The 17,514-nt window shown below is 41.5% G+C and overlaps 1 protein-coding gene across 12 annotated transcripts in view; it reads left to right on the top strand.

Annotated features, from left to right (window-relative positions):
- NIM1K (NIM1 serine/threonine protein kinase) overlaps positions 1-17,514 on the top strand; it is a 29,563-nt gene that overhangs the window by 11,020 nt on the left and 1,029 nt on the right. Inside the window, exons 2-5 of one of the 12 annotated variants that reach the window (XM_049794372.1) lie at positions 1,239-1,303; positions 5,107-5,306; positions 9,043-10,225; positions 15,332-15,615. In XM_049794372.1, coding sequence (XP_049650329.1) covers positions 9,934-10,225; positions 15,332-15,615 — 576 coding nt within the window. In that variant the 5' untranslated portion in view covers positions 1,239-1,303; positions 5,107-5,306; positions 9,043-9,933. Of the gene's footprint in view, positions 1-1,238; positions 1,304-5,087; positions 5,307-5,959; positions 10,226-15,331; positions 15,616-17,514 lie in introns of those variants that run through there. The other 11 variants (XM_049794370.1, XM_049794366.1, XM_049794374.1 and 8 more) reach the window with 11 other exon arrangements.

Here is a 17,514-nt window from a genome sequence, read left to right as displayed (position 1 = left end):
GACGTGTTTTCTAGACTGAGGGTATAGGAGATCAAACAAGTCAGAGTCCCTTCTTAGCTGTACATATAGGTGTTACTCCCAGTACTGCAACTCTTTGCGTGTCTTCATTTCCAGACCTGTTTTCTGCTATTGATCTGTAGTCCTATAATGATGTAATGTCATTTGTAAACTGCTGTGAAGAATAACAGGTTTTGGTCTTGAGTTTACACTTCGTCACCGTGCACGTTTTAATAATCAAGATGGTGGGAGGGTGCCCTTCTCGGGAAAAGAGTTGCCGTCATGCCTTTGAGCTCGCGGGTGATGCATCCATCAGGTGGGAGCTTGGCCTTTTACTGCCAGAGGCTCTGGCCGTGCGCAGGCTGCCGCCCTGTCCAGCACCTGACGAAGTCGTGGAGTTTGTCCTAAGAGATTGTGACCTTCTGGACTGCCAGCTGCACTTCGTCCAGATTTCAGGGCAACATTAAGCATTTCTCGTCTCATTTTGTCTTGCTGGCCTTGTGGTGTTAGCCTGCTCAATTTGGAAAATCTGAACAGGCTGTTCTTCTGTATCTGTTGTTCCCATTTTCCTCTATTCCCCAAAACTATCCTAGAAACCTTAGCAGGTCTTATAACTTTGTATTTTTAAACGTGCAGTCATTTGAACTGCTACTGACACTGTTGCTTTTAGTATTACACAAAAGTATCATTATGGTTTTAAAGGCAGCTTTTTTTTCTCAGTATGTTTTCCTGCAAGCATATAATTTTATGTGCATACCACTCAAAGAGCAGTTTCATTCTTAAGTGTCTTGACAAAAACCCCACCCAATAGATTTTCTAGTTTAGTTGTAATGATAAATGGAAAAAAATCTGTTGTGCTCAAGCAATTATCACCATTAAAGTAGTACAAACTTTTATATTTTGACTGTCTACATTTTCTCTTTTCTTTCTTTTTTTTTTTTAAACACTAATTATGAGCTAGTTCCACTGATTGTTTTCCTGTTGTTTTTTTCCCGCTTTACAGAATAAGTGAAACCACAGATTTTTTCTCCTTTCATTCAGTTCTGCTGCACTAAGCCTTTTCTTGTGTTGATAGAAGGCTGCTAGAAAGGGGTGGAGCGTTAAACAAATCCAGGATAGAATAGTCAGTGAGTGAAATTCTAGAAGCATTTATTGTCATCTATTTAAAAATAGTTTGCTATTTCAGAACTTTAGTCTAATAGGAATAGCTTATAAACTCTTCTGCATGTCTCTGTTCTCAGTTGCATTTCTGGATTCTAATCTGAAATTCTCTGGAAGATTTCTTCAAGGAGGAAGTTGAGGAAAGGTGAGGAACTGGAGTATCTTACCTATAGACTTTTGGATAAACTTGAGATTTTGGATCATGTGATGTGAATGGTGGTTCTGAAAGCATAGATGCCACATAACTATCTGCATCAAGGGGAGTGGGTGTTTTCAGGGAAGATTATGGTTTAAAGATGTTCTGAAATTGGTTTATGCCATACTTTTGTGTACCTTGGCTTTTTGCTTCATTAGTGAACCTACGCTTCCTGAAACCATGGAATGTAATTCATATCTGTGTAGTAACATACAGTTGGACTTAATTTCCATTTTTGCAAGTTTGTCAAAATCTGGTCCCCAAACTTGAGCATTGAATGTATTATTTTGTTAAAATGTTAACAAGTATCATCTGTCTTAGCTTTTGAGATGTTTTGTGGTCTTCTGTGTGGTGAATTTTATGATCTTTTGTATGGCGGTTCAAATGCTGCCACATGATATATAGTTAGCAGCTCCAAAAATCTTTGGAACAACAGTTCCTTTTCCAGCGCATTTAATTAGAAAAATTAAATTGAAAGAACACTAACTGGTTTCCTAATGCTTCTGGATACTCAGGTTTGCGCTGTTCTTTCTAATGGAATGTAGTTTATACAAGTCTTCAGTTCGACAAAAATAATGATAGTCTCTGTTCCAGGACAGATACTCAACAAATCTCAGTAAGATTAACTAATGAAATTAAATACTAGCCAAATGTATTAGCATTAATTTTCATTGAAGTCAGGAAAGCTTTTGCTATCCAAATGTGATATGATATGAAAAGCAGGATGGTTTTAGGGATTTGGGATGTAGCAACTTTTTAGCATGACCCTGACTTCCAGTGAGTCAGTAGCGAGCTCTGTATCGCTCCGACCTCCAAGGTGTTCCTCTTCTGCACTTTCCTGGGCAGAGGAGTCCTGGTCTGTGTCTGCCCCCAAACACTGGCAGCCTTGCCTGCCCTCAAACCGTGGCTTCCCTGCTGATCCTTGCAGCAGGACAGGGCAGTTGCCTAAATGTGTTGGGGTACAGACTCCTCGGCAAACTCTACTGTATTTGGATACTTGGTTTGAGGGACAATATTATGAACTTTCGGGGGCTCCAAAACCAGGCAAGTTTAAGAGAAAAAAAGAGGCTTATTTTACTAGGATGCATGTCAAAGCATTTAGCTGCAATACTGAGGCCAAGGTTGCAAAAGAAGAGTAAAACCTAGAGTTGTGCTCCATCTTGTTTGGGTTAATATCCCTCACTTAGGATCCTTAATGTGTGCCACAGCAGCTGAATCTGAGAGAACAGTTCCATTTGCAGTAGGCTGTCTTGAATGTTGCTTGCTGCAATTGTACTGTTTCTTTAGGTCTCAGTTTCAAAAATACCCATCCTAATTTCACATCTGCTCTCACTCCAGTGGAAGGGGAGTTTTTAATGGGCAACATTTCTTTGATATGCAGAGATTAGTACCTGTAGTGGTTTAACCCCAGCTGGCAGCTAAGCACCACACAGCTGCTTGCTCGCTCCTGCCCCTGCAGTGGGATGGGGAAGAGCATCGTAAAAAAAAAGTAAAACTCATGGGTTGAGATAAAGACAATTTAATAGGACAGAAAAGGAAGGGGAAATGATAATAATAATAATAATAATAATAATAATAATAATAATAATAATAAACAACAAAGCAAGTGGTGCACAATACAATTGCTCACCACCCACTGAATAGTGCCCAGCCAATCCCTGAGCCATGGTGCCCCCCAGCCATATTCCATATGTCATGGAATACCCCTTCGCATCATTTGGGTCAGCTGTCCTTGCTGTGTCCCCTCCCAGTTTCTTGTGCACCCCCAGCCTCCACTGGCAGGGCAGTATGAAAAGCTGAAAAGTCCTTGACTTAGTATAAACACTGCTTAGCAACAACTGAAGCATCAGTGTGTTATCAACATTATTCTCATCCTAAATCCAAAACACAGCAGTATACCAGCTACTAAAAAGAAAATTAACTTTATTCCAGCCGAAACCAGGACAGTAACTTATGACCTGTAGGATGTCAAATAAGATCAGATTGCTTCCTCCTAAGCTTCTTGCCAAGCCTTGAAGACTTACTATGCATTAAGCAGTTTCCAGAGGTTAGCTGAAGCTTGAGCGATTCTGGCGAGCTTGTGCTTATTCTCCTGTATGGCTCTGTGCCTGCAAAGGTCGGACAGGACGTACAGATGGCAGACCTGGCAGCAGGGCACTGCCTGGTGCAGAGGTTTCTCAGTGTGTGGTATCCGAATACAGGTTCAGAGGCAGGAGCCAGTTTGAGGAGCAAGTGGTCTGCATGGTGAGAGGACCACGTTGGTCTGAGAAGGTGGCATGCTCATATATCGCTAGAGAAATATGGCTGGGACCATTTTGCATTTCAATGTTATTTTCTGATAGGTTCTAGAGACCTCCAATCTAATTGTCAATTAGATAAAAAGTACAAATATGTGTCTTTCTCTCTAGATTTTTTTTCTCTAAATGTTCTGAAAGTTCTCAGTACTGCAGTCACTTTGGGACATTTAAAATTGGCAAGGACAGAGCAGTTGCAATGACACTTTCAGAGGATAGTTCTTCAGCATTCGTAAAACCAAGCAGACAGTCTTTATGGCATTGCTCTGATTCTCCATGGCTCCTGCCGCTTTTATATGGGTATTATATGTCTACATCTACACCCTCTTTCAGTCAGGCTCAGTAATATAATTACTGTAATGCAGTAGCTTGTTAATGCTGATTCAGGATAAATCTTGAGCGTCTCAGACATTACTCTGAAAAACTGGAAATGTCAGGCAGTATAAAGTACATTTCAAAGTGCAGTGCAGGATTTGTATCTTTCCAGATACCTCCCTGGAAAATAATAGCAACTACTTATATTCTGCCCAGATCCATTTAAAATTTACGTTATGAATACTTAACTTTTTACTACTCAGTACTTTTGAGCAGTGCATATATATTGATGCAGCTAAACTCGATTACCTTGTAAGAGGTAACCAGTTATTTCTATTTGCTAGGGCCCATGTGATAGACAATATAAGCCAGACCCTTTCTGTTGTCCTTTGTATGGAAACACTTTTTAGGTTTCTCTTTCCTGCAAGTAACAGCAAGGTGATTTTTATTGCAGGCCATCTGCTTAGCAATGCATATCTGCCTAAATATACAGTCATTGTCTTGAAATAAGTAAAGACTGATATCCTCCGTGATTTCAGTGGGAGTCAAAGCATTGCCTACTTCTTACTTCTTGTACTATAGCTTGCTTTTTACAGATATTTTATTTTCACTGAAAGACTATGAATCAAATTAATTTTTAGTGAAGTAATTGAATTAGATGTAAATTTTGTCCTGTTATTTAAAAGGCTAATAAAGACTTTGTTGCATCTCTTTTGCCTCAGAATACATGTTTAATGGAAGCTGGTTTTACCTTGGAAGAAGAATTCCATGGCAAATTGACCAATTTGCATTATACCTCAGGGAAGGAAATAAAAGGGACTGGCCAGGTTAAAGCTCTGATAGGGTAGATTTTATTTCAAAATACAGTCAGACTTCAAATTAACCCCTCCCATGTATTTCAAAGACCTGGGAAATCAATGGGTTATACTAATAAATTCTTTTTTTGCCTTTGCTTTTAATGCAAGTTTCAGTGCAATTCAAAGACTAATTAATTCTTTCTCTAAGTGTTTTGATCATGCAATGCTGCGAAAGGATGAAAGGGATTTTTTTCCCCATGTTTTAGTTTCTACTTCACAGGTCTTGATGTATTAGCTTAATATAGTTCATGTTAGGTTGATTGTTGTGCGTTTCTTTTCAATATAGCCCACACACTCCGCAGACTGTGGACTTGATGTTAAGACTCCACCAGCTGGGCTGTACCCAACCTGTGTTGGTGTCAGCTCAGCTGGGACTGGGGGGTTACATCTCAACACTGAGGGCTCTGCGCAGCCTGTCTTCCTTGATGCTTGTGTCCCAGAGCTTATTCGAGCCTGTCGGCAGATAACACTCAGACAGGTGGAAAGGTGAGTCTGTGCTGCACCCCGATACCAGTATGGCATGAACTGCCTGCCGGTAGCCCTGCGGGACTCCTCTGAGCTGCTGCTCTCATGCAGGTGCTGGTACAGGTATTGCCTGGCAGATGAGTGTACTTGTGCAGGCCCAGCCTGGTGGTCCACCTGCTAGGTGGCCCTGTCTGGGTCAGGTTGTAGTGCTCCTTGGACACAGCCAGTGACTGCCTATTAGAGATCATGGTGAGATCTTTTAGGGGTGGAACACGGATTAGGGCGCACCTGTGGGTTTTTCCTCTATTTCTTCTCTCTGCTTTTGGCAAGAAGGAAGTTGGACTAAAAGACTGTGGAGCTTGCTTGGAGCTATAATCTTCTGCCACGGTGACCTGTGCTGAGTGGTGCTCTCCTTCTGCCTGTCTCTGGTCAGCAGCTCTGGGAGAGGGTGGGTCAGGTAAAATCCTTGAGTGTGAGCTCAGGTTACAACAGGAAAATATGTGTGTTTGTCTTTAGGTGTCCATACCAGAATGGATGTGTGATCAACCCAAAAGACGAGGATTTCAGTCTTTCTGATGAGGCTGTGGGGGCACACTTGATCAAGCATCCACCTGTATTCTGCTTCACTATGCAGGGCTCAGGCTTATTAAACTTCTAAACAGGTTGCAAAGTCCATTGTCTTCTCCTGTTAGTTACACTTGTAGACTAAGTTGTGGGCTAGGGTTAGTGTGTTCCAGGGTGGGGTTTTTTGGTTGGCTTTTTTTTCCTTTTTATGCCAGGATTTCTTATTTTCTTGGTTTGGCGTCAGCATGTAGAACAGGCCTTTTGTTGTGCTGAAGAAGTCAGTACAATACAACCATTTGTTACCTCCTCCTGCTTCCGCTCTTGGTGCTGTGGCCATCAAGTGAGGTTTTGCACGGAAACCGTTGAAGGTGTTTGTGTTCTGTTTCACCAAGTAATGTGCAGCAGGAAAAATAATAGAGTCCATGATCTTTAACATTATATTTTTGTTAGCCTGCTGTTTCACTTTGTCATCTTGTACGCAGTCTTGCATTTGTGGTCTATCTAAGATGTGCATAGAGGACAGCAGATTGCTTTGACTTGGCTCTAGCTGATGTGCTGGCACAGCTTGCCACAAGTGACTGGGGTTACCCTCTGTCTGCACGTTGTTGCATGGCAGCACTGAGAGGTCCATGGAAGAGGTGAAGGTGGCTGGTCTCTAGGTGATGTGTCAGACCACCAGAAGATCTGCTCTTAGAGTGTGACCCATAGGTAGTCACTTACATGCTGGCACCATTGTGCCTTGTCACAACCTCAAATGTGCTAAATGAGGTGATGGAAGGAGTGAGTGCTGTAACTCACTACAATGCATATTACAGTCATTCTCTTACAATATTGTGGCATGTATCTTGTATTAAACAGATAAGCTTTCATTTAAATGAAAAATCAAATAGAGCTTATGTATAGTCTGTTGTACAGGGCCTGGCCCCCTTTTCACTGTCCCAAGCAACTCTTATTTCCATCTGGTACAACACTCGTGTGGTTGTAGTTGCATGGTTACAGAAGCGTGTACCGTGTTGTTCTACCTTGCCTTAGCCAGGCCTGCTGCATATGTTGATATTCCACATGCAGAAAAACAATGTTGTGTTTTAGGCAAGGATATCTAAAAGGTTAAGAATGAAGTTGATCGTGTCTGCTTTTCATCAAACAATAACTGGCAAACTGAATGCTATGCTAACTAACAGTAGTAATTCTGCGATGTACTGAAATGGGTGATATGTGGGCCTGGACAGAGAGCACAAGTAGTTGTTTCTGGAGGCTCTCCACAGTCAGTGCACTGTTCATATTTCCTCCTACCTGAGTTGGGAACATACAGGTCTGCATTCAGCCTGTAATTGTGCTATATTGTGTGTTTAGAATCTTTTTTTTTTTTTTTTAACAACTCATATGAATCTCTGGGCTGTGTATTTTATATAGTCACTGTTTTCTGGCATTGACAGAAATAAAACTGAGAGTGCTTCTTACATCAAAAAAATGTTCTCAGGGCAAACCTTGAACAAACATTGATTTCCTTTGACCACAACAGCCATGCACTAAACCCATATTACTTGAGCAAAAGTACAAAAGTGAAGCTATTACTTTCCTTCTGTCTGTGAGCGTTGCATATGGCTGCACAGGAGAACTTTTGTGTCATGTTTGGTCTGTGGTACAGGTCTTGTGGACTGTTCTGCTGGGCTCTCACCTTTTATAAAAGATAGGTCTTCTAAACATAGGAATATACTAGGTTGTTGGTATTTTCTTGCCATAATTGAACTTTCAAAGCTATGGTTAAAAAAGGGGGTCAATATTGTTCTTACGGATGACAGGTTAAAACAGAAAACAAGTATGGGCCAGAATTCAGGCAATCCTGAATTTCCTGCAAGAAATTGTCCTTTGCCCAAATGGAGAAGGAGAACAAACAGAGAATGTAAGGTTTGGGTTTAGCTGGGGGTTTGGGTCGCTTGGGGAGGGGTTGTCCTTCCACATAGATTTTTCTTCCTTGGTATCAAATAATAAAGTTAGAGGGAACATTTGGTGCTAGGTGGAGCTGGTTTGATGGGACAATACTGAAGACTTTGTCCAGATGCCACTCGGTCTCTCCTCTACTACCAATTTCAGGATTTGGCCAATAGTTGTTGCACACATACAGTATTTGTCAGGGTTTTGACTCTATTTAGATCCAGAGAATAACATATGATTATTTATTATTATTTTACACTTCTGTCAACTATGAAAACAGCCCTTTTCTTCAAACAGGAGTAAAACAAAAAGAGTAACAAGAGTTCAAAGGCATCGTGGAATGAATACATTCTCCCTCCATTCCAGTTATAAACTGTGTCAGCTGTAAGCTTGCAGCATGCACAGTAAGAAGCATCCCTGGCTCAGAGAAGTGACAGGGAGAAGTGACGGGCCCTCCTGTACCCTTGGGGAGAGAAGCCAGGCTCTCTGCCTCTCCCCCGGGCAGAGCTGTCAGTGACATGGCCTCAGGACGGAGAGGTGAAGCAACTTGCAAAATCGCTCATAAGTGTCTCAGGGCAAGGAGCAGCTTCCCAGAGGCTGGGTCTGTCGCCTTGGACTCTCTAGAAGCAGCTGAGTGCTTCTGTACCACTCCAGTTCCCATTTAATGAAACCGTCACCAGCTGCCTTTTCTTTGCCCTTATGTGGTGCCTTTGGCCTCTCCTCCTCTTGCTCACGCAGGAGATTGGGGTTTAGAGGGCAGCTCCACCTGGCAGTGTCACATGCTCTCTTCTAGTGCGGCACCTTAGGTGACTGTCTACCTTCCCTAAGCTCCCGGCATTGAGTTACTGGTCTAATTCTCTTCCCCCTCCGTCTGGTGAATCTGTAGTGAGGTGTCTCCCATGTTCGTCAGTCGGGTGTTGCTGCAGGCTGAGAGCAGGGGAGGTGAGCATTGCCACCGCCCCGCTATCTCTGAGCTTTCATGCCCAGCTCACCCACCCTCAGGCATGCGTCTGCATGATTAGCAGTTGCTGATCAACTCCTCTGTTTTTCAAGGTTAAACAAGACAAGTAAAGAAGAAAAAAATGGTGTACTGCTTTAAAGGTAGGTGATTGCTTCCGTATTTAGAATAAGGACTTCGTCTGTGCTGCCAAACAAATAAGAGTTAAATTGGTGAAATGGTATGTGGTGTGCTGTCATTTAGTGAAGCGTATGGCTGTTACGTAAAGGTTTTAATGACTTTCTTCATCTGTCTGCTTAGGAACACCATGCGTCTGGCAAAATTTTGAGAAGGCTCAAGGCGTTAAAGAAAGCTCATCTAAATAAAGGAGGGTTAACGTGACATTGCAGTTACTTAATCCTGTATTGTCCTGCCATGTGACTGCAGAGATACTGAGGCGCAGTGTTCCTTTTGCCTGGTGCACAGATTATGCTTTTCCTGTCATCTTCCAGGATCAGTTGCTTTGTTAAAGCTGCCATGAGGAGGAAACAGAGGAGCAACAAACTTTTTACAGCAAGGCTTCAAGGCACAATGCCATTTCCAAGGCAGAGTCACAAGCGTACAGGCTGAAAAATGAATCAAAGGCAAACCCTACGTTCAGCTCTTGGACTGGTACCAGAATGAAGGAGAACTACGCTCTTAAAGTCAGCTATTCAAAATGAACTGGGAGCATCCGGATTTATTCAGAGTAGTTAATCAGCTATTTGTTTGACCTTTATCTATCAAGTTAGTTTTCAAAGCAGCAAACTAAAGCCTGAAAATTCGTGTCAAATGTTTTGCATGTGTCAAATGTACTGTATAGACAGTGAGCAACTCGGCGCTTTCTTGCACAAAGTTTACAGTTTTAATTGCAAAGCCTCTTTTACCTTGTAGATGAAGATCCTGACATACTAAATCTGCTAGCAAGAGATGGATGTAAACAGCTTCCAGTTTTATCTCTGATTTTTGAACAGAACTGCAATATGTAGATACGCCAGATTTGCTTTTGAAGTAATTTCCAAACTAATCCTTGGACTTTCAGTAAGCTGCTTTTTTTGCTAAGTTTGTCACTGTGTCCATTATGTGCAGGATTGCGTATCCATACAGAACTATTTCATTTAAACTCCTTAACGGGACATCTTGTTAAATGGGGAAGTAATTACCCTATAAACTATGACAACAGGATATGTGAATGGAGGAAGTCTTGGAAAACACCGCTATTCCAGGTGGCATCGTGAGGACAGCGGAGAAGACGATGGGCACCCAGAGTGCTGTGGAGGAGATGAAGAGGGCAGGCAGCACAGGCTGACCCCATTTGAGAAACTAATGCAGGATATGTCCCAGAATGAAAAAGTGGTGAAAGAATTAACCCTGGGAAAGAGAATTGGCTTCTATCGAGTCAGAGGAGAAATAGGAAGTGGGAATTTCTCGCAAGTGAAGCTTGGAATTCATTCCCTAACCAAAGGTAGGCACTGCTGTGTGGGTCACCTGTGTGCTGAGCGCCCTGGTTCTGTATGTATACTAATGGCCCTATTTGGGAAGAAAGATGCTGTGTGAATTTTAAATATACATACAGTTTGTATGTGTCTTTTTTGTTGTTGTTGAGTGAATCTACAGGCAGGGCCACAGATAAATGCTTAAGTTTGGGTTAGGCTTGAAAGAAACCAGAAACATTTTCTCTAGATGGTGGCTATTACAAGGAAAGTTCATCTCTGCACTTCATGGAATTAACACATCTCATCCTATGGCTCAAACACTCCACACTTTGAAGCATGCTGTTGTGTATCCCCTCCTACAAATCATCCTGTCCGTCTGCCCTCTTGCCTGCCCCAGCTCATGGACTGCAGGGCTATAGGTGGTGAGCCCCCAGGGAAGCCTGGCTAGGCATGCTCCTGCCCACAGACAGTTAGCAAGGCTTCCTTTGTTTCATCACAAATTTTACTAGTATGGGCAAAGCTTTTATTTGGTCACAGTAATTTTGGTGAGAAATTTTATGCCTGCTTTACTGACTCATTTGCAGGTAGTTCATTACTGTAAAAAGCTGGGACAGGGCTAGAGGTGTGGGCTGAGCACGTGCAGGCAAATGAGCTCTAGTACAGCCAAACCAGGGTTTGTGTTGAACTGTCAATTATTTTTCTTTTTTTAAGTACAGAAAAGCAACCTATATGGTGCTTCTAGGAAGAACTAGAAAGGCTAGGAAGCCGCAGCAAACACTTCAGTTGTAGGTATAACTAAGAACTTGTGTTCATCTGTCCTGTTTCTTCTGTCTCTGTCTGACTGACAATAATAGAAACTGTGCTTGTTTTCCCTCAGTGATGACTAGTTTTCCCCACATCTTTGTACACCGCTGTCTTGGTTTTTTCTCATAGTCTTTCCTTTCCAGTTTCATTGACTCTCCTTCCCTCCATCATCTTATAGGTGAGAGAATGAGATACACCCCAAAGCCTTCATGCCATGTTAGCTGTTATTTTCTCTAACCACCTCTTTCAGCCCAGACTGCAGAGGTGTGAAAGCTCACATTTATATGTGCAGCAGTTGTTGCACTGAGAATCAAAGTGGGGAACTGATGGTATTTATTTTTTCCAAATTTAAGCCTGCCTATGCCTAAGGGCTGCTTTAACTGGGTGTGGATTTTTTGGTTTTGCTTGTTTCAGAAAAGCATCTCTGTTCTACTTGGCCCACAGCAAGTTATTGCTTCTTTTCTGTTATTTTTTTTTTTCTTCCAGAAAAAGCAGTCTTGTGCTTACTGTTGGAGGAAATGCTGCTCCTGTACTGGGTACAGGAGGAATGCTAATGAAAGGAAGTTATAAATTTGACGTGGATGAACCTTTTACCTGTTGAACATACTTAGGAGATGAGTTGCTTTAGCATTTGAATAGAACTGATTGAAAAATTTTGTACTTCAGTGAATAGAGTAAGCTTGGACAAACTAAATACCAAAACCATAGTTCTTTTTCTTGAAAATGCTCCTTTTCACCAGAAGTTTCTCAAATTTTCTTTTGCTTTTTAGTAGCAGATTTTCGGTTAAAAAGTTCACTGGGCAAGGAGTTCATTTCTTGATACTAAGTTTGCAAATATCATGAGGAAGGGAGGATGAAGGATATACATCTTTTGACTCATCTCTGTCTGTGACTTTACCTGTCCTCAAAAAATACAGTATGTGGATAGGAGGATAGGAACACACAAACATGTGCACACACATGCGCTCATGCATACACACACATCACCACCACCACCTATAAAGATTCTGGTTTTTTCCAGTAGATGCACATCGTTGTGTTGGTAATGAAGTGATGTTCCTGCACAGTACTACTGAGTACAAGTCTTTTTTTTTGCTGATTATGTAAATACAAAGGCTTCATTATTAATGCTGTTTGGGACGCTGTGGTAGGGGGAGGTATATGTGGTAGGGGGCTGTTCAGCTCTCCAGTTGTTGTCATAGTGTTAAAGTGTAAGTATTTCCTTTCTCCTTACCTGTCACCCTATATTAAAAAAGGAGACAATTTCGTTCTTTACTAAGATGAGCTTTTGTAACAATTACATGTGTGTGCTGTTCTGTAGCCCTTGTGATCTGTTGCAGCAGGATACAAGAAAAAAGTTTTCTAGAGGGAGAGAGGGAAAAACTGCAGGATGATACTGGATGAAGAACCTCGTTTCTCTCACAACAGCTGCCTTGGTTGCTTAGAGGATGCAGGAAAATCTTTCGTGCTATGATGTGTACTAGGTTATTCAGGAGCATTGCCCACTTCATTAACCTGAATTTTGGCAGAGATTTTCTCCAGAGACCTGTGGAGTTGCTTTCTAATGACGGTTAGGTTCCTAAGCTCTGTGTAACCTTTATTTTACATACCTTCCAGCTGGCAAATGTAGTGTGAGAATACAGCTGAATAGATGCAATTAAAAGCATCCAAAATAGACTGGCTTTTTACCAGCTATAAAACATCAATTGCAAAGGCAGGAACATCCCAGCACCTAGTTTGCTTTTTTAAAAGCAATTTTAACTTGGTTCTGTTTGTATTTTGTTTCCTTTTGCCTTCATAGCATAGACCGCTTCTTCCTGAAATGATTTTTCAACCTTTTCCTAACTTCTTTTATTAAGATTTCAGCTAGCTCTTTTCAAACCTCAGCATACACTGCATATAGTCAATCAAAATCTCTTGTTACTCAGTGTTAGTATTTTGGTAAATAAGCTGCCTGCTAAACATGCTCTTCTGTTCAGCACTGCTGCCATGCAAGGGTAATGCAGGATTTGTAAACCAAGCTTGTTTTGGAAGCAGAAGGAACAAATTTAAAAAAGAAAGGGAGGGTGCCAGTTTTTTTACACTTTAGGTGGGCTGGTTTTCTTTGTATATCATGCATATGCAACTGCAATGATACAGATTTAAAGGAGCTCAGTTCTGATTCATGGTGGTGTGGAAACAGGATCAGGCCCTTCAGCTCTAAACCTTTTTTTTTTTAAAAAAAACCCAAACCTGCAGGAACACTGACCAGGAGGAATAGTAAATTCCAGCAAAAGGGAAGGGAAGGAAATTAACCTAGAATATTATTTTTTTAAAAGCCCAAATGCCCCCAGCTTTTCTAAATCAAGATGTAACAATGCAATTGCATAGTTAAGATTGTAAGAATTGTTATCCCTGTAGTATCTAACCATTTAGTTCTGCAAATGCTACCTCCTGTGAGCTGATGCTCTTTCTTCTTGGTTTAGGGGATCAATATCCTGCCAACGTGACAAGGGTTTTAGTCTTTCACCCCTAGGTCAGCAGTCAGAGCTCTGCCAGGATCAGTGTGCTGTTACCGTTCAGTAGCTGCATTTCCTCCTCATTCACCCCAGCACCATCAGCGCCACACAGGACTAGGCACCTGCTTTCCTACAGGCCTCACTAGAACGCACGGCACAGGTCAGAGAGAAGCAGTGTGGGGAAGACTGCCCTGTATTCAGGACGGACTCCTTCTGAAAACAGGCACATCAAGGGATAATTCAGCACCTTTTACAAGAATCAATCGCATTTGCTTGGAGTATCTGCTGCCCTTCAGTAGGGAGATCAATTTATGCATGTATGTTACTAAGAAAGGTAAATATACCAAACATGGAGTCTCTTGATCTGTACAGATGTATGCATATGTATCCTTAACACTTCCTTTAGGTATGTTGGAATACTGAACTTGAGTTAAATAACTTTATAATATTAAGTAAAAACATTTTGAATGCTTTTATACCAGAACACATGTACAAATGTAATAGCCTTCTTACTCTTCTCTTAAAGCAACAAGTAAACAATACTTTTTTTTTTTAATTTACTCCCATGTACTAGAAACCAAGGTGAAGCTTTTATTCTGAAAGATTTGATAAAAGCAATTAATTGTTATGAAATCTGTGAATGCTTGACTAAGATATTCTTGGGGAGAAAAACCTTCTTCCCAGGAATAAATAGTTGTTTTTACTGCCATGGTCCAGTTTGATTTTGCTGTTCTGACAAGTTATACAAAGCCACTGTAAATCTATTTTAACCAGACTAATCCCTCAAATAGCAGCTGTATTCAACAGAGTGAAGACAAAAGCCATAACATACCAATTAATACAGGAACATAAGGGCAATTGTGATTGACCTATTCATACTGCTCCAAGCTATCCTGGTGATGTGGTGCAGCTGCAGCTGTGTATCTGTGTTTTGTGGCCCTTGGCTTCACTGTAGATATGCTACAAAAACATGCAGAACTTAACAGCAGCTTTGCATTACTAGGACAGTGTAAGACAGCTAGATTTGCTGTCTTACAGGATCCCTGCCACTTACTCTACTTCACTGGTTTTTTCCCTTCCTCCGAATAAAATCTGTGTGTCATGTGGATTCATGGTCCACTGTGGCATACAGACATAAAAATGTACTCTCCCTGTATTCTGTACAGTACCAAGAACTACTCATATATGAATGTGTTGAAAAAACTGGCACAGCTATCCTGAGAAAGACAAACCTCTACAACACTTGATTTTGTTAACTCAGAATTTGTGGGGGTATGGGATAAGAAGTTGGGAAAAGTTCTGTAAGTTGCACCAACTAAAAAACACCTCTCCGTTATAAACTTGCAGGGTTATAGCCGGAGCCCCTAAATTACCCCCAAGTTTGTCTGTCTGCTATGAAACCAAGCACCTAAATTTGACACCTCCATCAGTTTGCAAGTACCAGGCTCAGGCCTAGCTCATCGGAAGAGTGCTGAGCTAGCAATGGAAGAAAGCACAGACTGGCCTCACCAGCATTAGACACCGAACAGCAGATGATGTAACTGTGGCCATCAGACATGTATTAGCCTGACAGCAGTGGAGCATACTAAGACAGCAGATGATTTGATTAGCCCTTGCTATACTCTACCAGCCTTCAGCCATGTCAGCAGTGAGAAGGATGCCGTAGACGGAAAGTGGCATGGGTGTCCATGAAAGATTGCAAGGTTTAGTAGGCCTCTGCGGCTTATCTTTACACTGATCAGAGGTGAAATTTTATTGCAGTTCTGTAACCAAGGACTGTTGTAAATACATAGTATTACCATTTGTGCCTACTGCATTAACAACATGGAAAAGCATTTTTCTTTTCAGAGAAAGTTGCAATTAAGATTTTGGACAAGACAAAGCTAGACCGGAAGACTCAACGTTTGCTATCTCGTGAGATATCCAGCATGGAAAAACTGCACCACCCAAATATCATCAGACTGTATGAAGTGGTGGAGACACTCTCAAAACTGCACCTGGTGATGGAGTATGCAGGAGGTGGGGAGCTCTTCACTAAAATCAGTACAGAAGGGAAGATGCTAGAAACAGAGTGTAAAATAATCTTCTCCCAGATTGTGTCTGCTGTGAAGCACATGGTAAGTTGCTCTTCTTCCACAGGCATGTTGCCCCACACTAATCTAGCAGATTTTGTGGATGTATCTTTTGGTTTTCAACTAGCAGGTTTACTGTTACCAAGATTTCAGGCCCACATTTCTGAGGAGCAAAACAGCTAGAGAAGTGCTGTCTTAAAGGTATCTGAGAGAGCTTTCACATCCACCTCAAGTTAGTGCCTCTCTGTTGACAGCTTTTGGGAGGGGACTGAACACTGGGTTCACCTGTGGTGAACACCAACAGCGTTCTCCTGTCTGCTTTAAGTTGCTGTAGGCACTAGCTAACAAAGCTTCATTTCTTCCCTTCAGCTATTTCAAAACATGGGATCAGTCACTCTTCTACAGAACACTTTCTTCTAGCGGAAGAGGCTTATTAGGTGTTGCAAACATCCAGCTTGCTTATTAATGAATGTGGGAGACTGGTAATTAAGACAGTAAATTCTTGGTCCTCGCTTTGGCACAAATCTGTGAAGTTAACAGCCAGCAATTCACTTCCCCTTGCCTAGTCTTCAGTATTGCAACTGGATTTAGGATGATACTATTTATGCAGAGCCCAAAGCATCTTATAAAGGCAGAAAAGGAGCAATTAACTACTTCAGTACCATCTCCTCTGAACCTTGCATAGTCACTACAGCTACTTCAAAAAACAGCATAAGAACACGGAAAGACCGTTCTGCAAATTTGAGAAGTAAAAGTAGTATTTGTTTCAGCTGGCTCAGGGTGCCCTCCAGCGGCTCATATTCTCCTGCCACGTAACGGCCTCAGGCAAAGCCAAAGCAAGAATGTTCCCGGGTCAGACATCTACAAACTGCACTGCAATCTGCTCATGACGTATATAAACAATATGCATTTTTTATATATTTTGACACAATAATCATATGTCTTGTAAGCGATGGATTAGCTTCAACACCTTTTCCACAGGACAGGTACTCTGCAGCTGCTGGAACTTACTTTACATTTCAAGACAGCATCTATTTCTCAGCATTGAACCCAGACTACCAAGCTGGCCAGCCTCTTCGGTTGTATACACACAGTTCTGCAAAACATTTTACTTTTGCTAAGCCATCAAATCCAGGCTACTTAAATCCCATCTCACTGCTACCAGTCCACAATGAGGACTGAAGATCTCTGCCTGTTACTGATGACAGTTTAAAAATTTTAGGATGCCGAAGGGCTTCCTTATTGCCTCCAGATACACATACACCTTGTTACTTCAAAGGGTAGGGCAGAGAGTGCTCGAACGCATCCATTCCTCCCAGTTATTTCAAAGATGAAGCTAAACCCTTACCTAATCAGGACAGGTGTATCGCCACTAAGCAGAGCAAATTCTGTTTGAGTCCTTGGCTACTACTGCCATTTCCAAGGGAAAAAAATTACAAGTTACAGCATATGTATTTATTTTAGATTTCTAAAACTAGAAGACACTGCTGAACTTGGTGTCCTGCAACAACATGAAATGCCACAAGGCACAAGTCTGTGGTCCTTTTCTCCTGCCACCACCAGTTCCTCATAGGACATCACATCACACAACAGAATTTTAGCAACTTTCTTACTTTATCTGTGATTATGTTTACTTGGTGAACTAAGCGCTTTTGCTTAAGTCCACAAGCTTAAAATATACACAAAAATGGAATTTGTTAAAGTTATTTATGTTACTTACATCATTACAGAAACGTAGTAACTGCAAAAGCAAGTGTTCTAAGCCCTGAAAAAAACAGATTTTGCACATGAAGACATCTAGTCTTGTAGGATTAGCCACAATGCCATCACAAATCTGTTTCATTAAAATAGCTGATATTACTTAACAAGTTGAGACTGCTGTTCTTAAAAAAAACAGCATCCTTCCCATCTTCTCCACCTGCTCCATTGCTTTTGTATCAGTAG

The sequence above is a fragment of the Accipiter gentilis genome, chromosome Z (assembly GCF_929443795.1).
Source record: "Accipiter gentilis chromosome Z, bAccGen1.1, whole genome shotgun sequence".
In the NCBI taxonomy this organism is placed as follows: Eukaryota; Metazoa; Chordata; class Aves; order Accipitriformes; family Accipitridae; genus Astur; species Astur gentilis.
The sequence above is the reverse complement of the archived record's forward strand: the minus strand, read 5'-3'. Positions and strand labels throughout refer to the sequence as shown.